General features: G+C 43.2%; 1 protein-coding gene across 1 annotated transcript in view; it reads right to left on the bottom strand.

The window, feature by feature from the left end:
* The window catches only part of LOC139025722 (solute carrier family 4 member 11-like), a 39,794-nt gene that overhangs the window by 8,118 nt on the left and 10,663 nt on the right, over positions 1–21,013 (bottom strand). The window contains exons 2-5 of the mRNA XM_070440912.1: positions 11,232–11,394; positions 9,306–9,534; positions 6,803–6,876; positions 3,405–3,415 (exon numbers count right to left, since the gene is read on the bottom strand). Coding sequence (XP_070297013.1) covers positions 3,405–3,415; positions 6,803–6,876; positions 9,306–9,534; positions 11,232–11,394 — 477 coding nt within the window. The remainder of the gene's footprint in view (positions 1–3,404; positions 3,416–6,802; positions 6,877–9,305; positions 9,535–11,231; positions 11,395–21,013) is intronic.

Genomic DNA, 21,013 nt, shown 5'->3' with positions numbered 1-21,013 from the left:
CCTGTCACCAAAAGCACTCACAAACTTTTACAGATACACAATCGAGAGCATCCTGTCGGGCTGTATCACCACCTGGTAGGACAACTGCTCCGCCCACAACCGTAAGGCTCTCCAGAGGGTAGTGAGGTCTGCACAACGCATCACCGGGGGCAAACTACCTGCCCTCCAGGACACCTACACCACCCGATGTCACTGGAAGGCAATAAAGATCATCAAGGACAACAACCACCCGAGCCACTGCCTGTTCACCCCGCTATCATCCAGAAGGCGAGGTCAGTACAGGTGCATCAAAGCAGGGACCGAGAGACTGAAAAACAGCTTCTATCTCAAGGCCATCAGACTGTTAAACAGCCACCACTAACATCGAGTGGCCGCTGCCAACATACTGAGTCAACTCCAGCCACTTTAATAATGTAAAGATTGATGAAAAAATGTATAACTAGCCACTTTAAACTATGCACTTTTATGTTTACATACCCTACATTACTCATCTCATATATACTGTACTCGATACCATCTACTGCATCTTGCCTATGCCGTTCTGTACCATCACTCATTCATATATTTTTAKGTACATATTCTTTATCCCTTTACACTTGTGTGTATAAGGTAGCTGTTGTGAAATTGTTAGGTTAGATTACTCGTTGGTTATTACTGCATTTTCAGAACTAGAAGCACAAGCATTTCGCTACACTCGCAGTAACATCTGCTAACCATGTGTATGTGACAAATACAATTTGATTTGATTTGAGCAGGGCCTTTGTTTTTCCACAGTGAAAGTACAGTACATACGGAAGCCATCTCGGTGTGTCATGTAGGGATTGATGGCTCTACTCAGGGGTCTCATCCTCGGTTCCTGAAAGTCGTGGGTCGGCTCAGACCAGTGTCTGAGGCCTATGGCACCGACCTGGGACCTGGCTTTGGTCCTGGATGCTCTGTGTGAGCCGTGATTTYAGTTTGCTTCAGGTGAATAGGATTGGTTGTTGACTCCCCATAGTATGTTATACCTTGTTCCTTCCTTCAGGGAACAGTAGTTATATCCATAACTGTACATTTCCGTCCCTTACAATCAAAGCAATGTAYGCCTGTAACTCAATGCACTGCTTTTTAAATGGACAAASCTTTATCTAGGGCTATATTTGAGCAAATTCAGAGATGTGGAATWATTTCAGAAAATCATTCAATTAATTTTCATAACAAAATCGATTAGAGAGTCTCATAGCAAGGTCTGAAACTATTGGTAGTAACCTTGGTATATTTATTTTACCAATAAGATGGGTATATGACTCAGACGGGTTGCTTTCCGCTATCCGTAGCTATTTCTTTGGTCTGCCTATTTATACTAGATTGAAGAAAAGCTCAGTTTCAGACAGGTGCATAAGATAATGAAAATCTAAGTTACAATTAAATACTAAACCGTACTAATCTCGATGAATCGTAACTCTAAGAAGCCGTTAAATACTACATATTTTGGCATGACGATAACTATGAAGAACTGCTATGGTGTTTTTTTGCCACGAAATTAAACGAGTGATGCGCACGCGGATGTGAGCACTCAAGTGAACGTGGAAATCCTGAAGCTTGATTTCCCTATTACGGTAGGACAAATTACGTACTGTTGAGGGAAAACATCGGAAAATGCTTTTTCAACAATAGCCTCCTACCACCATTTGATCCTAAAAATCAGAATGGAGGAGATACTGTGAAATAATGAACATTCTTGCTGCTAATGAAATAACTGATCCGGCCTAAACAGAAATCCATACTCATAAACGTTCTGTCACAGAACGTAACAGCGTTATGAGAAACCTGTTGAAGCAGATAACCGAGAAAAATCTTCATAGATCTAGTCAACTATTAAACATCACTCAACCAAACCCATAATTAACCAAAAATATTCAGTTCATGATCACCATTGAGAAACTATCGAATCAGTGGCGAATACGGCTGGTGAGAACTGCATTGGACTACCTATGGAAACATAATCGCAAATATGCTACTTGCGATCGGCTGGTATTGAGATAATGTATGACCAGATACAAATACTATTTATCAGACTAATCCACGTTTAGATATCAAAACTGGCCAGAGCCATGGAGTTCCGCAAATAGAAAATCACTTGATTTGCAGACAAGCGGGCGCAACTGCGCCATACAATAAAGAGAGCAACGCTAGCGCGATAGAATTTCAAAGAACAGAAAGCCGTGGTGCAGCAGCCAATAGAGACTGTTATCCGTGTGCAAAGGCAACACGCGCGTTTGACGTAAAATTTCAAACACGGAAAGTTATCCTGTGGATAACTAGGCCACATTCGAGGGGCTGCCGCAATAAAAAAAAGCCCAGCGCAGAAAAAGACGGACAGAAACCGAATACTCCAGACGTCTTCTTCTTTTAATAGCTACCGCTCTATTAACAACTGATAGAAAGTGAGATCGCGCAGACGCGTGGCAAGCATTCTCAATGACAGTGTACAGGGGCAAATATTGAAGAAGCTGAGAGCCTTTTCATTGTGGAAATGGGAATAAATGGATTGAAGTACCGTTTAACTAGACACCCGAGATGTAGTCACTCTGATGAACCAGTCCATTCTATAGAAGTGGAAAACCGTTTGAATGCCGTAACCTATGTAGGACACCCCATTAAAACTATAAAAGTACACGGGGAGAGAGATCACTGTGATGGGTTGCTGATGTTCAAGTGAAATATTCATGGACAAAAGAAAAATCTCCTCTCTATAGTGGCAGTACTGGCCCCAGCTCTACTAGGAAGAGGAGTGGTTGGAAGGAAATAAAATGTAACTGGATTTGAAATCAAACATTCACCCACAGATACATTGCACACCTACAGCAGGTGCTTCATAAGCTTGAGTGTAGTTTTCAAAGAGATGCTAGGCAGTAAAAGGGTCCAAGCCTACCATTCATTTAGCTGCTGATGGCTACTCCCAGATTCATATAGCCAAGAATCATTCCAGATGCATAAGCTAAAGTCGATGTGAATTGACAGACTCTAGCAGAGGATATAATATATTACCTGGTCAAGTTTTCGAATGGCGCACAGTTGTTCCCATTACTAAAACCAATGTTCAATCAGATATCGTGACTATAACTGACTGAAAATAGAGTTCTTCTCTGGAGCTAGTACCCAATCTAAAACCCAAATGGGAATTTTGCTTCAACGTAATCCGGAGGCAACAGTTTACAAAACTGACAGTGAGTCACGCATCATCAGCAAGTGCTAAGTGAATACAAGCTCACAGAAGTACCTGACCATAAACACCCACAGAGGACGATGTTACCAATAAACGCTTACCTTTCGGGTGTCTTTCTGCACCAGCTAAATCTTTTTTCCAAAAGGGAACTATCGGGAGGGGGAATTCTCAGCGGATACCAAGGGTAGCAGTTTACCTCGACGACATCTGTCACGGGAGTCACAAGGAGGAAACATCTCAGAAACTTAGGTGAAGTTTGAGGAATGGAGGATGCAGTCTCCGGCTGAAGAGAGCAATGTACACTGTTAGCTATGATTTAGTACCTGGTCACAAGTGGATGCCCAAGGGTTACACACTGCTCCAAAGCTAAAGTGAGGGCTGTTGGAAACTCCAGCTCCGACAAACGTTACAGAGCTGAAAGCCTATCTAGGCTTACTGAAATTATATATCGCTTCCTCCCGAACTCTCTACCTCTTAGCTCCTCTACATCAACTGCTAAGGAAGGATGTGGCCTGAAATGGTCAGAAAGACAGGAAGAAGCTTTTCAAAGTCAAATGTTTACTGCAATCAGCTGAAGTGTAGTCCACTACTCAGCAGACAGAGATCTTATCTTATCGTGTGATCCTCAGCATATGGTGTGGGGCGGTGCATCCCACCGATGGAGGAATGTGCCGAGAAACCTATCGTTTCATGTCAAGAACGTTGTCGCCAGCGAGAGAAAAGTACTCTCAGCTGGACAAGGAAGGACTGGCTGTCATTATCGGAATACAAGATTCCACAAGTACTTGTACGGGAGAACATTCACTATTTGACGGATCATAAACCTCTGATCTCGCTGTTCCATGAACAAAAGCCAGTACCACAAATGTCTCTCCAAGAGTTCAACGTTGGAATGTGTGCGCAGGGCCTACGATGACAGAATCATTTACAAACAGAGTCGATACCATGGATGCTGATCTCTGAAGTTAGCTGCTTTCCAGAAATCATCAGTCAGGAAGAAGAAAATGACCAAGTTTGATGATCGACGTGTTGGATGATGCACCAGTGAACACAGCACAAATCAGGCAATGACTTCAAAGTGTGACGTTATCACAAGTGCAGAATTTATCCTGAAAGATGGCCTTACAGTGACAGAGCCTCAATCATGCCTTACTACACTCCCGCTTGCATGAGTGTTCGGATGGATGTGTTCTGTGGGTTCAAGAGTAGTTATCCCACCACAAGGCGGGGTTGCTACTGAAGTTGTTGCATCATCGCATCCAGTATGTCGAGAATGAAAGGCCTAGCAGGTCATATGTCTTGTGCCAAAGATGACCACGATGTGGAAAATGAGGTTAGCGTGTTGATATGTCAGAGTAACAGGATACACCACCCACCGCGCCATTACATCCTTGGGAATGGCCAGAGAACCATGGACACAATTACATATGTGACTATGCGACCTTTCCTAGGAAAATGTTCCTGGTGCTGATTGATCTCATTCAAATGTGGATATTATTCTTACCCATGAACACGTCAACATCGTACGCTACGATTGAGAAGTTGAGACAAAGCTTCAGTGTTATGGACATGCCTCAAATGTTGGTAGTGACAATGCTACTTGTTTTACAAGCACTGAATTCACAAGTTTCATGAAACAAAATGGAATTCACATGTAACGTCGCCCCTTTTCACCCATCTTCAAACGGATTAGCAGAACGTGCGTTCAGACCTTGAAGGAGGGATGAGGAAGATGCAAGGCCCACTTGAAACAAAAGTGTCAAGATTCTTGTTAGCTACAGGATTACTCCTCAAGCTACGACGGGTTGTCACCTGCAGAAATGCTGATGTCAAGGAGTTATGTCAACCTTGGATCTCATCAGACCAGACCTGAAAATGAAAATACAACAAAGCAATGGAATCAAATAATGAATCATTGATACCCGAGCCAAACTCAGAAGTTCTCAACTGGAGATGAGGTCTATACAAGAAACTATGGGTTTGTCCTAAATGATTCCAGCTACCATTAATTGCTCAGGAACCAGTATCTTATACTGTGATCATCGAATTGACAAAGACTAAGGAGACACGTGGATCAGATCCGAGCCGAATCCAGTTCCATCCAGAATCTGGATCAATTCTAAACGAGCAGGACAGGACATTGGAACGTTCCCCAGAGTGCAGTTGGACAAACCACCTGAGACCAACACTCCAACTTCCTGAGACCACCAGTCCGGGACGACCTCCTCCTGTGAAGTCTCCACAAAAGGACTTTGTTTCACCATCAAGGGGTGAAGATCTGGTGGCACCAGCTACACCACCTCTGAGACGCTCTATTAGACCCCAAAAATAATAATAATAAAAAATAATAATAATAATAATTCAGATATTTCTGTTTAATTAAAACCTGGTTTTGCTTTGTCATTATGGGTATGTGTTAAGATGGATGAGAGGAAAAAGTATTTAATACATTTTAGAATAAGCCTGACAAAATGTTGAAAAATCAAGGTCTGAATAATTTCCAAATGCACTGTACAATAATTACAAATAACTTGTAGACTGCAAATTGACTGCAAGAAGCCCCCCAAAATATAAATTTGACTAAATCATTATAATTTAAACCTTACTTAAGAAATATTCACACTCCTTGACTTTTTCCACATTTTTTTTTACAGCCTGATTTAAAATGATTAAATTCAATTTGCTACTGGCCTACACACAATACCCCATAATGTCAAAGTAAGTAATTATGTTTTTCAAAATTGTTACAGATAATTACATATTGACTCAGACATTTCAGATCATTTCAGAAGTATTCAGCCCCTTTGTTATGGCAAGCATACAGTACCATTTGGACACACCTACTCATTCAAGTTTTCTTTATTTTGACTATTTCACATTGTAGAAAAAGTATGAAGACATCAAAACATATGAAATAACATATGGAATCATGTAGTAACCAAAAAGTTGAAATATTTTTCAAAGTAGCCACCCTTTGCCTTGATGACAGCTTTGCACACTCTTGGCATTCTCTCAACCAGCTTCAGCTGGAATGCTTTCCAACAGTCTTGAAGGAGTTCCCACATATGCTGAGCACTTGTTGGCAGCTTTTTATTTTTATTAAACCTTATTTAACATGGCAAGTCAGGTTTAAGAACAAATTCTTATTTACAATACGCTACCCGGTCAAACCGATGACGCGGGCCAATTGTGCGCCGCCCTATGGGACTTCCAATCACGGCTTGTATACAGCCTGGAATCGAACCGGGTATGTAGTGACGCCTCTAGCACTGAGATGCAGTGCCTTGGGAACCCACTCTGCTCCAACTCATCCCAAACCATCTCAATTGGGTTGAGGTCGGGTATTGTGGAGGCCAGGTCATCTGATGCAGCACTCCATCACTCTCCTTCTTTTCATATAAGCCCTTACACAACCTGGAGGTGTAAAGGCTACTAAGCGCAAACCAGATGGGATGGCTTACCGCTGCAGAATGCTGTGGTAGCCATGCTGGTAAGTGTGCCTTGAATTCTAAATAAATCACAGACACGTAACAAGCAAAGCACCGAATAAAATCACCCGCAGGCCACCAGTTGGGGAACCCTGACTTAGGATACATAGCCAGGATTGTTGGTATTGGACCCCGTGGCAGTGGCTGTTACTCCCTGGATGGACTCTGACACCAGGTGGACTGCAGGGGGGACAGACAGGTGGTTAGAGAGTGGTGTTCACACAGTAACCAGCTAACATGTCAACAGCACAGGAAGATGAAGATGAATGAATGAATTCATGAAAATGACATTTTATTTCTTGTCAAATCGCCAATCCATTATGGATTAATTGACACATTAACAACCATTACAATAATTCCCTCATCTCCTAAGATGAAACACAGTTCAATAAGGGCCTTTATACAACCACAGTGGACTGGACTAGGTTTCCAGGAGACAGTCATTATGGCTCTAAAACAATCCCTGTATCCTCCCTCCCTCTATATCCCCCCTCCTTCTATATCCCCCTCTTTCTATATCCCTCCTTCTATATCCCCCCTCCTCTAATTTACATTTTACATTTAAGTCAGTATTAGCAGACCGCTCTTATCCAGAGCGACTTACAAATTGGTGCATTCACCTTATGATATCCAGTGGAACAACCACTCTTACATAGTGCATCTAACTCTTTTAAGGGGGGGGGTTAGAAGGATTACTTTATCCTATCCTAGGTATTCCTTAAGAAGAGTGGTTTCAGGTGTCTCCGGAAGGTGGTGATTGACTCCGCTGACCTGCGTCGTGAGGGAGTTTGTCCACATTGGGGTGCCAGAGCAGCAACATTCTATATCCCTCCTCCCTCTATATCCTCCCTCCCTCTATATCCCTCCCTCTCTATATCCCTCCCTCCCTCTATATCCCTCCCTCTAATTCCCTCCTTCTATATCCCCCCCTCTATATCCCTTCCTCCCTCTATATCCCTCCCTCCCTCTATATCCACTCCCTCTATATACCTCCCCCCTCTCCCTCTATATCCCCTCTCCCTCTATATCCTCTCCCCTCTAATTCCCTCCCTCTCCCTCCCTCCCTCCCTCTCCTCCCTCCCTCCTCCTCCCCCTATATCTCTCCCTCCTTCTATATCTCTCCCTCCTTCATATCCCTCCCCCTTATATCCCCCTCCTTCTATATCCCTCCCTCCCTCCCTCCCTCCCTCCCTCCCTCCCTCCCTCCCTCCCTCCCTCCCTCCCTCCCTCCCTCCTTCTATATCCCTCCCTCTCTATACCCCCCTCCTCTATATCCATCCCTCATCCTCCCTCCTCTATATCCCCCCTCCTTCTATATCCCCCTCCCTCTATATCCCCCTCCTTCTATATCCCTCCCTCCCTCTATATCCTCCCTCTGTCTCCTACCAAGACATTGCAGGAGTGGCTTCGTACAAGCCTCCGAATGTCTGAGTCCCAGCCAGAGACCCGGACTTAAACCTGATCGAACATCTCTGGAAAATATCGTGCAGCGACGCTCCCCATCCGACCTGACAGAGATTAGAGAGGATCTGCAAAGAATGGGGAAAACTCCCCAAATTCAGGTGTCCAAGCTTGTAGTGTCATACCCAAAAAGACTGGAGGCTGTAATCGCTGCCAAAGGTGCTTCAACAAAGTACTGAGTAAAGGGTCTGAATACTTATGTAAACGTTATTTTCTGTTTTTTATTTTTATAAATTAACAAACATTTCTAAAAAACTTTTTTTGCTTTGTCATTTGAGGTATTGTGTGTAGATTGAGAAAGGGAAAAAACAATTGAATCACTTTTAGAATATGTCTGTAACGTAACAAAATGTGGAAAAGGGTCAATGGGTCTGAATACTTTCCGAAGGCACTGTATATACACACAGAGTGTGTGTGTGTGTGTGGTGGGGGGGGGTTACAAGACTTTGGGAGAGAGAGTGGAGAGTGAGACAGAGGAGAAAGACGGAGAGTGAGGAAGACAGAGACAGACAAGACAGAGAGGGAGAGGAGAGAGGAGAGACAGAGAGGAAGACAGAGAGGAGAAGACAGAGAAAGACAGAGAGAGAGCAGAGAGAAACAGAGGAGATGACAGAGGGAGAAACAGTGAGAACAGAGAACAGGAGAAGGAGAACAAGAGAGAGACAGAGAGGAGACAGGAAAGGAGAGACAAGAGAGAGACAGAGGGAGAGAGGAAAATACAAATGCCTGGGGATCCAACATTGAACCGTGATCCTTCAACATGGCTCATCATTATATAACACTCGATCTGTCTATTACACCTGTCTGTCAGTTTATCAGATTTCTAAACACGTCTCCCTCCATCAATCACTATCTCTGTTATACACTATCATATTGACCTCATGGAGAGCTGTACAAGGTTAGGATAAAGCTGCTCACTGTTAACCTCTGAGCTCCAATATCAGTGAACAACATGCTCATGACCTGCCAATAACCTGTCATTAGAATGCTATAACCTGACATAGGGACCTCATATAGAGCTCCTTACCGTTAACCTCCTGAGCTCCCGCGTCAGTGAACAACATGCTCATAACCTGCCATTAAACTGCCACAACCAGTTATAACCTGTCATATAGACCTCATAGAGAGCTATGTAGTGTGTTGCTCACCTTTAATCTCATGTGCTCCTGCGTCGGTGAACAACATGCTCACGACCTCCTCAAAATTGCATCCTGGCTCGGCCGTGTGGCTGTCCTGCCCCAYGTGATGCAACATCCTCTTCAGAACGTCGTCTAGCGCCGGCGCCGTTTCGTCCAATAGGATGCTAGCTCTGGCCAGGAAGCCGTCCAGGTCTCGATGCCCCCGCACCTCTTCCTCAAAGTTCATCAACTTCACGTACTGGGAGGGAAACATTGTGGAGGTGGTTGGTTACACACACACAGGCTTCACTCACCTTAATCATAGATTGGAACAGTGTTTGYGATGYAGTCATTTATCTGTGGCGCTGCGCCTCGGCAAAATCATTCCTGCCACGGCAAAAAATATATTTCTGCTGGTAATAAATAGAAACGTATTTCTTCTATTTTCTGAGAAAATAAAACTGGTATTAACATGATTAATAATAAAGAACAGAAACATTCGACAAGTTTATCTATCTACCGATCTGTCGGATTGTTGCTGTGTTCTATGAGATAAGAGGCGATATGGAGAGAAACATACATTCTGAAAAGCAGTTAAAGCAAAGTGGGGAAATCAGCAGTTTTAATGACCTCTGTTAAAAAGAGGAGGATTTCCATTCCTACTTTATTTATTCATCAACTCCTAAATATGCGTGAACCATTTTAAAGAGTTTTTAGTAGCAGCATGGTTAAGCATGTGTGAGTGCATAGGGGAGAGTGGGGCTGAATGTAACAGGGGTCAATTGTACGGTATCTTGAGGTTAAACTTCTTATGGCTGCAGGGGCAGTATTGAGTAGCTTGGATGAAAGGTGCACMGAGGTGCCCATAGTAAACTGCCTGCTCCTCAGTCCCAGCTGCTAATATATGCATATTATTATTAGTATTGGATAGAAAACACTCTGAAGTTTCTAAAACTGTTTGAATGATGTCTGTGAGTATAACAGAACTCATATGGCAGGCAGAAACCTGAGAAAAAATCCAAACAGGAAGTGGAAATTCTGAGGTTGGTCAATTTTCAACCAAGCCCCTATTGAATACACAGTGGGATATGGATGAGTTTGCACTTCCTACGGCTTCCACTAGATGTCAACAGTCTGTACAACCTTGTCGGATGCCTCTACTGTGAATTGGGGCCAAAGGGAGGGACTGGATTAGTCAGGTCTGCCATGACCTGACCATGCTCTGACCATGCGCGTTCACATGAGAGGGAGCTCTGTTCCATCGCACTTCTGAAGTCAATGTAATTCTCCGGTTGGAACGTTACTGAAGATTTATGTTAAAAACATCTAAAGATGATGATCAATACATCATTTGACATGTTTCTACTGACTGTTACGGAACTTTTTGACATTTCGTCTGCTTTTAGTGAACCGGCTTCCTGACTTTGGACTTGTTAACAAAACACGCTAAAAAATAGCTATTTGGACATAACCGAACAAAACAAACATTTCTTGTGGAAGTGGGAGTCCTGGGAGTGTATTCCGACGAAGATCAGCAAAGGAAGTGAAGATTTATAATGTTTTTTATGAGTTTTGTTGACTGCACAATTTGCGCGGTAACTCCATAATCTCCACACCACTGTGATCTCTATAGTGGTGTTGGCGTCTCACACCACTGTGATCTCTATAGTGGTGTTGGCTGGTCTCACACCACTGTGATCTCTATAGTGGTGTTGGTCTCCACACCCCTGTGATCTATATAGTGGTGTTGGCTGGTCTCACACCACTGTGATCTATATAGTGGTGTTGGCTGGTCTCCACACCACTGTGATCTATATAGTGGTGTTGGCTGGTCTCCACACCCCTGTGATCTCTATAGTGGTGTTGGCTGGTCTCACACCACTGTGATCTCTATATTGGTGTTGGCTGGTCTCCACACCCCTGTGATCTATATGTGGTGTTGACTGGTCTCCACACCCCTGTGATCTCTATAGTGGTGTTGGCTGTCTCCACACCACTGTGATCTCTATAGTGGTGTTGGCTGGTCTCCACACCACTGTGATCTCTATAGTGGTGTGGCTGGTCTCCACACCACTGGATCTCTATAGTGGTGTTGGTCTCCACACCACTGTGATCTACACTGCTCAAAAAAATAAAGGGAACACTTAAACAACACAATGTAACTCCAAGTCAATCACACTTCTGTGAAATCAAACTGTCCAATTAGGAAGCAACACTGATTGACAATAAATTTCCATGCTGTTGTGCAAATGGAATACATTTTACATTTTTTTTTTTGTCATTTAGCAGACGCTCTTATCCAGAGCGACTACAGTAGAGTGCATACATTTTATTACATTTTACATACTGAGAAAGGATATCCCTACCGGCCAAACCCTCCTACCGGCCAAACCCTCCCTACCGACCAAACCCTCCCTAACCCGGACGACGCTATGCCAATTGTGCGTCGCCCCACGGATCTCCCGGTTGCGGCCGGCTGCGACAGAGCCTGGGCGCGAACCCAGAGACTCTGGTGGCGCAGCTAGCACTGCGATGCAGTGCCCTAGACCACTGCGCCACCCGGGAGATATATATAGACCTAGGCACATTTGTGGCCTGCTGGAGGTCATTTTGCAGGGCTCTGGCAGTGCACCTCCTGGCACAAAGGCGGAGGTAGCGGTCCTGCTCGGTGGTTGTGCCCTCCTACGGCCTCCTCCACGTCTCCTGATGTACTGCCTGTCTCTGGTAGCGCCTCCATGCTCTGGACACTACGCTGACAGACACAGCAAACCTTCTTGCCACAGCTCGCATTGATGTGCCATCCTGGATGACTGCACTACCTAAGCCACTTGTGTGGGTTGTAGACTCCGTCTATGCTACCACTAGAGTGAAAGCACCGCCAGCATTCAAAAGTGACCAAAACATCAGCCAGGAAGCATAGGAACTGAGAAGTGGTCTGTGGTCACACACTGCAGAATCACTCCTTTTTTGGGGTGTCTTGCTAATTGCCTATAATTTCACTTTTGTCTATTCCATTTGCACACAGCATGTGAAATTTATTGTCAATCAGTGTTGCTTCCTAAGTGGACAGTTTGATTTCATAGAAGTGTGATTGACTTGGAGTTACATTGTGTTGTTTAAGTGTTCCTTTATTTTTTTGAGCAGTGTATATAGTGGTTGTCTGGTCTCAGCCACTGTGATTCTTATAGTGGTGTGTGGTCTCCACACCACTGTGATCTCTATAGTGGTGTTGGTCTCCACACCACTGTGATCTCTATAGTGGTGTTGGTCTCCACACCACTGTGATCTCTATAGTGGTGTTGGTCTGGCCACACCACTGTGATCTCTATAGTGGTGTTTGGTCTCCACACACACTGTGATCTCTATAGTGGTGTTGGGTCTCCACACCACTGTGATCTCTTATAGTGGTGTTGGTCTCCACACCACTGTGATCTCTATATGTGTTGGGTCTCCTACACCACTGTGACTCTAATAGTGGTGTTGGCTGGTCTCCACACCACTGTGATCTCTATAGTGGTGTTGGCTGGTCTCCAACCACTGTGATCTCTATAGTGTGTGTTGGTCTCCACACCACTGTGATCTCTAAGTGGTGTTGGTGGTCTCCACACCACTGTGAGGTCTCTAAGTGGTGTTGGTCGGTCTAACCACACCACTGTATCTATATATGGTGTGTTGGCTGGTCTCCACACCACTGTGATCTATTATAGTGTGTGTTGGTCTCACCACTGTGATCTATATAGTGGTGTTGGCTGGTCTCCACACCACTGTGATCTCTATAGTGGTGTTTTGTCTCCACACCACTGTGATCTTATAGTGGTGTTGGTCTCCACACCACTGTGATCTCTATAGTGGTTGTTGGTCTCCACACCACTGTGATCTCTATAGTGGTGTTGGTTTCCACACCACTGTGATCTATATGGTGGTGTTGGTCTCCACACCACTGTGATCTATATAGTGGTTGTGCTGTCTCCACACCACTGTGATCTCTATAGTGGTGTTGTGGTCTCCACACCACTGTGTCATTATATAGTGGTGTTGGTCCCACACCACTGTGATCTCTATAGTGGTGTTGGTCTCCACACCACTGTGATCTCTATAGTGTGGTTTGGTTCCACACCACTGTGATCTCTATAGTGGTGTTGGTCTCCACACCACTGTGATCTATATGGTGTGTTGGCTGGTCTCCACACCACTGTGATCTCTATAGTGGTGTTGGTCTCCACACCACTGTGATCTATATAGTGGTGTTGGTCTCCACACCACTGTGATCTCTATAGTGGTGTTGGTCTCCACACCACTGTGATCTCTATAGTGGTGTTGGTTTCCACACCACTGTGATCTATATGGTGGTGTTGGTCTCCACACCACTGTGATCTATATAGTGGTTTGGTTGTCTCCACACCACTGTGATCTCTATAGTGGTGTTGGTCTCCACACCACTGTGATCTATATAGTGGTGTTGGTCTCCACACCACTGTGATCTCTATAGTGGTGTTGGTCTCCACACCACTGTGATCTCTATAGTGGTGTTGGTCTCCACACCACTGTGATCTCTATAGTGGTGTTGGTCTCCACACCACTGTGATCTATATGGTGGTGTTGGTCTCCACACCACTGTGATCTATATGTGGTGTTGTCTCCACACCACTGTGATCTCTATAGTGGTGTTGGTCTCCACACCACTGTGATCTATATAGTGGGTGTTGGTCTCCACACCACTGTGATCTATATATGGTGTTGGTCTCCACACCACTGTGATCTATATAGTGGTGGGTCTCACACCACTGTGATCATATGTGGTGTTGGTCTCCACACCACTGTATCTATATAGTGGTGTTGGTCTCCACACCCACTGTGATCTCTATAGTGGTGTTGTCTCCACACCACTGTGATCTCTATAGTGGTGTTGGTTCTCACACCACTAAGGTTGATCTCTATAATGGTGTTGGCTCCACACCACTGTATCTATATGTGCTACAGCTGGTGTATGTGTGTTTGGTTCCACACAACTGTTGATCTGATATAAGTTGTTGTGGTTGCTGAAGCATGTCCGTGGTCTCTTGTTGACTCTATGTAGACTTAAACATTGGTATACTATGATCTAAACTGCCACTTCATTTCTGTTCTTCTTTGATAAGGTCAAGAAATAAATACCAGTTACTGTTTCACTCCGACTTACTTTTAACGGTTCCTAAAATCAGAATGGATCATGGGAAAAAGTGTTGTAGCTGCTCAGCTCCGTGGTCTTGTAATTCTCTCCAGACCAGCTGGAAACCCCAGCCACTTGTTTCCTTGGAGGAGTTTAAAGGTTTGGTACACTCACATGTTACTGAGGAATGTGATTGTCTTTAGGACAAGATGTGGTAGTACATATCATAGATTTTCTATCTGTGATGTATGTTTCTGTAATTGAAATGTATGTGTGTCTACATCCCCATTTTTTGTGGTTGAATCTGTGTTAGAAAATCACTGCTCGACCGAGGGACCTTACAGATCATTGTATGTGTGGAGTATATAGATGAGGTAGTCATTCAAAAATCATGTTAAACACTATTACTGCACATAGAGTGAGTCCATGCAACTTATTATGTGACCTGTTAAGCATATTTTTACTCCTGAACTTATTTACGGAGTTGATTGCTTATTGACACAAGACATTTCAGTTTTTAATTTTTAATTAATATATAAACATTTCTAAAAATCTACACGGAACAAAGATATAAATGCAACATGGAACTGAGTTTACAGTTCATATGAGGAAATCAGTGTCAGAGGATGAATGACACCACAACGGGCCTCAGAATCTCGTCACAGTATCTCTATGCATTCAAATCGTATTCATTGTCCATAGCTCAAACCATAGCCCCACTGCCACCCTGAGGAACTCTGTTCACAACGTTGACATCAGCAAACCGCTCACCCACTCGACACCGTACATGCTGTCTGCCATCTTCCCGGTACAGTTAAACTTGGGATTAATTTGTGAAGAGCACACTTCTCCAGTGTGCTAGTGGCCATCGAAGGTGAACATTTGCCCACTGAAGTCGGTTATGATACCGAACTGCAGTCAGTTCAAGACCCTGGTGTGGATGACGAGCAAGCAGATGAGCTTCCGTGAGACGGTTTCTGACAGTTTGTACAGAAATTCTTAGATTGTGCAAACCCACAGTTTCATCAGCTGTCCGGGTGGCTGGTCTCAGACGATCCCGCAGGTGAAGGAGCTGGATGTGGAGGTCCTGGGCTGGCATTGTTACACGTGGTCTGCAGTTGTGAGGCCAATTGGACGTACTGCCAAATTCTCTAAAACGACGTTGGAGGTGACTTATGGTAGAGAAATTAAAATGACATGTTTTGGCAACAGATCTGTTGGACATTCCTGCAGCCAGCATGCCAATTGCACGCTCCCTCAACTTGACATCTGTGGCGTTGGGTTGTCTGACAAAACTGCACATTTTAGTGGCCTTTTATTGCCCCCAGCACAAGGTGCACCTGTGTAATGATCATGCTTTTTAATGAGCTTCTTGATATGCCACACCTGTCAGGTGGATGGATTATCTTGGCAAAGGAGAAATGCTCACTAACAGGGATGTAAACAAATTTGTGCACAAAATTTGAGAGGAATAAGCTTTTTGTGCATCTGGACTCTGGATAAGAGCGTCTGCTAAATGACTTAAATGTAAATGTAAATGGACATTTTGTGCATCTTTTATTTCAGCTCATGAAAYGTAGGACACTTTACGTGTTGCTTTTATATTTGTGTTCAGCATGATATTATGGGGCATTGTGGGTAGCCCCGTGAAAAAAACTAAATCTAATTTAGTTAAAAACATATAGCATTATAGATGTCAATAGATAAAGACATATAGTATTATAGATGTCAATGGTTAAAGACATATGGTATTATAGATGTCAATGGTTAAAGACATATGGTATTATAGATGTCAATGGTAAAAGACATATGGTATTATAGATGTCAATTTTTAAACACATATGGTATTATCACTGTAAGGTCTACATCTGTTGTATTCGGTGCATGTGACAAATAACATTTTAATTTATTTGATTTTTGATTTGATATGGTATTGTCACGACTTCCGCCGAAGTCGGCTCCTCTCCTTGTTCGGGCGGCGTTCTGTGGTCGACGTCACCGGCTTTCTAGCCATCGCCGCTCCATTTTTCATATATCCATTTGTTTGGTCTTGTTCCCTGCACACCTGGTTTTCATTCCCCAATCAATCTACATGTATTTATTCCTCTGTTCCCCCTCATGTCTTTGTGTAAGATTGTTTGTGTTACGGGTATTTTGTCTATTGGTGTTTTTGCGCCAGACATTTGTCTATATTCCGTGTTTTGGGCATGTTGTATTGTCAATAGTTAAAGACATAGTATTATAGCTGTCAATATATAAAGACATATGGTATTATAGATGTCAATTAACAAAAATATTGAACACTGGAATTAGGACTACTATCCCAGAATGCATCATATTTTCCATCCCAGAAACTAGGAGGCGTTGAGTTCATTCGAATCCTTACCTTTCTTGATGTCCTGAGTAGGACACAGCCGGAGTCATCAGCGTCTGGAGAAGAAGAACACAGGAACGAGTTACTATATACAGTATTTATAAAGTATCATCTGAAATAGTTTGGAGAATCTCACACTATATACCAAGGTACGTTTCTCTCAAGAACATGGACTGTGTCTCTCATTAACAACAATGTATAATGGAGAAAAAAAATTATCCTGAGGACTTATTCTACTGTACCTCTCTGATTGGTACGTGTCTGGGGGAGACACAGCTCTGGTATTTTCCATTTTATTTTTACCCCTTTTTTCTCCCCAATTTCGTGGTATCCAATTGGTAGTTTCAGTCTTGTCTCATCGCTGCAACTCCYGTACGGACTCGGGGGAGGCGAAGGTCGAGAGCCGTGCGTCCTCTGAAACACGACCCAGCCAAGCCGCACTGCTTCTTGACACACTGCTCGCTTAACCCGGAAGCCAGCCGCACCAATGTGTCGGGAGGAAACACCGTACACCTGGCGACCGTGTCAGCATGCATGCACATGGCCCGCCACAGGAGTTGCTAGAGCATGATGGGATAAGGACATCCTTGCCAGCCAAACCCTCCCCTAAACCGGACGACGCTGGGCCAATTATGCACCACACGATGGGTCTCCCGGTCGCGGCCGCCTGCGACAGAGCCTGGACTCGAATCAGGATCTCTAGTGGCACAGCTAGCACTGTGATGCAGCGCCTTCGACAACTGCACCACTCGGGAGCACTAGTGACAAGGCATCTGCATTTTAGAGATACCCCTATCCGAGGTAGAACAAAACAAAAACATGGTTTTTCACATTCCTAATGTCTCCAATTTATGAAATGGATTGTTGTGTGAAAATATTTTTCTGTAAAAGAGATTAAATTGATCAATATTGTGAGACACCTCTTTAGCTAAAAAAGTGCAGAATATGCCTGGCAGGAAGGAGTCAAACTCATGTAACCCAATATGACAAGCTGTGATATTGCTAAACTGTGGAATAGAAGTAGTCAGTTGTCTGCACTACATACAACAGCATTATAATATCTTAATGCATCTAGGAAACATARACCTGGAAACAGATACAACAGGGGAATATATCAACTATGAATATTTATAATGAATATAAGCTTTACTTTGTGTTAGCTGATTAATAGACAACTTTCCAAGTCAAATGTTCTCTCATTCAGTGGTGTATGGTCCTGTCTGACAAGAATACACACAGTAAACATGTTTTTTCCATGTTGTGGCCATTGTAATCGTCACTAAGGAAAACAAGTGGTCAGGCCCCAGAACTACAATCATTACTGTTAGCTGTGTTATGTTCAGTATATTACTATCTAATGTTCAGTATATTACTATCTGATGTTCAGTATATTACTATCTAATGTTCAGTATATTACTATCTGATGTTCAGTATATTACTATCTGATGTTCAGTATATTACTATCTAATGTTCAGTATTATACTATCTAATGTTCAGTATATTACTATCTGATGTTCAGTATATTACTATCTGATGTTCAGCTTCTGGACAAGATGAGCTCAGGGCGAGAGACGTCAGGGACTATAACATGCTCTGTTTCACGGAATCCTTTCTCTCTCGGGATATACTGTCCACGTCCAATCAGCCACCTGGGTTCTCAGTTCTCTTCGGTTATAGTCACAGCCGTGTATATTCCCCCTCAAGCCGATACCACGACGGCCCTCAAAGAACTACACTGGACTTTTGCAAACTGGAAACCACATATCCTGAGGACGCATTTATGGGTTATGGGTATTCATGGGTATTTTAACAAAGCAAATTTGTGGAAAACGCTACAGTCAATGTGTCACTTACAACAAACACCAGACAACTGCTACTAGCCTTTTCGAGATGCCTACCTGGCCCTCCTCTGCCCTCCCTTCGGCAAATCAGATCACGACTCCATTTAGCTCCTCTCTTCCTATAGGCAGGAACTCAAACAGGAAGTACCCGTGCTAAGGTCTATTCAACGCTTGTCCGACCAATCGTAATCCATGCTTCAAGATTTATTTGATCACGCGGACTGGGAATAACATTGACGTTTACACGGACACGGTGACTGAGTAGGAAGTACAGTGGGGCAAAAAAGTATTTAGTCAGCCACCAATTGTGCAAGTTCTCCCACTTAAAAAGATGAGAGAGGCCTGTAATTTTCATCATAGGTACATTTCAATTATGACAGACAAAAAAAAATAAAAAAATAAAGATAATCACATTGTAGGATTTTTTATGAATTTATTTGCAAATTATGGTGGAAAATAAGTATTTTGTCAATAACAAAAGTTTATCTCAATACTTTGTTATATCCTTGTTGGCAATGACAGAGGTCAAACGTTTTCTGTAAGTCTTCAAAAGGTTTTCACACACTGTTGCTGGTATTATATACACCGGGCGGTGTGTTTGGGATATTGTCATGCTGAAAGACACAGCCACGTTTCATCTTCAATGCCTTTGCTGATGGAAGGAGGTTTTCACTCAAAATCTCACGATACATGGCCCCATTCATTCTTTCCTTTAACGGATCAGTCGTCGCTGGTCCTTTGCAGAAAAACAGCCCGCAAAAGCATGATGTTTCACCCATGCTTCACAGTAGGTATGGGTGTTCTTTGGGATGCAACTAAGCATTCTTTGTCTCTAACACGACGAGGTTGAGTTTTTACAAAAAGTTATATTTTGGTTTCATCTGACCATCCATGACATTCTCAAATCTTCTTTTGGATCAATCCAATGCTTCTAGCAAACTTCAACGGGCCCTGGACGATGTACTGGCTTTAAGCGGGGAACGTGTCTGGCATGCAGGATTTGAGTCCCTGGCGGCGTAGTGTGTTACTGATGGTAAGGCTTTGTTACTTTGGTCGCAGCTCTTCTGCAGGTCATTCACTAGGTCGTGCCGTGTGGTTCTGGGATTTTTTGCGTCAGCGTTCTTGTGATCATTTTGACCACACGGGGTGGATCTTCCGTGGGAGATTATCAGTGGTCTTGTATGTCTTCCATTTCGCGATAATTGCTCCAGTTGATTTCTTTCACCCAGCTGCTTACCTATTGCCGATTCAGTCTTCCCAGCCTGGTGCAGGTCTACAATTTTGTTTCTGGGGTCCTTTGACAGTCTTTGGTCTTGGCCATAGTGGAGTTTGGAGTGGTGACTGTTTGGAGGTTGGGACAGGTTGTCTTTTTATACTGATAACAAGTTCAAACAGGTGCCATTAATACAGGTAACGAGTGGAGGACAGAGGAGCCTCTGGAAGAAGAAGTTACAGGTCTGTGAGAGCCAGAAATCTTGCTTGTTTGTAGGTGACCAAATACATATTTTCCACCATAATTTGCAAATAAGTTCATAAAAAATCCTACAATGTGATTTTCTGGATTTTCTTTTTCTCATTTTGTCTGTCGTAGTTGAAGTGTACCTATGATGAAAATTACAGGCCTCTCTCATCTTTTTAAGTGGGAGAACTTGCACAATTGGTAGCTGACTAAATACTTTTTTGCCCCACTGTATATATATATATATATATATATATTCTGCACATCTACCATTTCAGTGTTTAATTGCTATATTGTAATTACTTCACCACCATGGCCTATTTATTGCCTTACCTCCCTTATCCTACCTCATCTGCACATGATGTATATAGACTTTTTCTACTGTATTATTGACTGTATGTTTGTTTATTCCATGTGTAACTCTGTGTTGTATGTGTCGAACTGCTTTGCTTTATCTTGGTTGGAAATGAGAACTTGTTCTCAACTAGCTTACCTGGTTAAATAAAGGTGAAATAAAAATATATATTTAAAAAATTCTCTCAGAACTGTGTTCTCCTTTTTAAGTTCATTCACTTCGGTTTCAATCTTTTTGACTGTCCCTTTTAGCTTGTTTGTGTCTTTCTCCAATGTCTCCGCTTTTTCATCACTCATCTCGAGGCCTTCAACTCTTTTATATCCTTACTCACTAATTCAATTATACCCAGTTTGTAATTTATTGAATTTAACAGATCGGTTTCGACCTTTACCATTCCCAGTGGTGAAAATATAAAATTGTCTGTGTCTGTAGAAGAGTCACATTTTTGTTTTGAAATCGGTTCCCCTGTCTTACACCCAGGCTGAGGGCACGCACCTCAGGGCGAGTGGGGGAGAAGGAACAGTGGCGTACAGGGCTCTGGATACGCACAGTAAGCTTGG

The sequence above is a fragment of the Salvelinus sp. IW2-2015 genome, unplaced genomic scaffold (genome assembly GCF_002910315.2).
Source record: "Salvelinus sp. IW2-2015 unplaced genomic scaffold, ASM291031v2 Un_scaffold3157, whole genome shotgun sequence".
Lineage (NCBI taxonomy): Eukaryota > Metazoa > Chordata > Actinopteri > Salmoniformes > Salmonidae > Salvelinus > Salvelinus sp. IW2-2015.
Note: the sequence above shows the minus strand (reverse complement) of the source record. Positions and strands in the feature narration are given on the sequence as shown.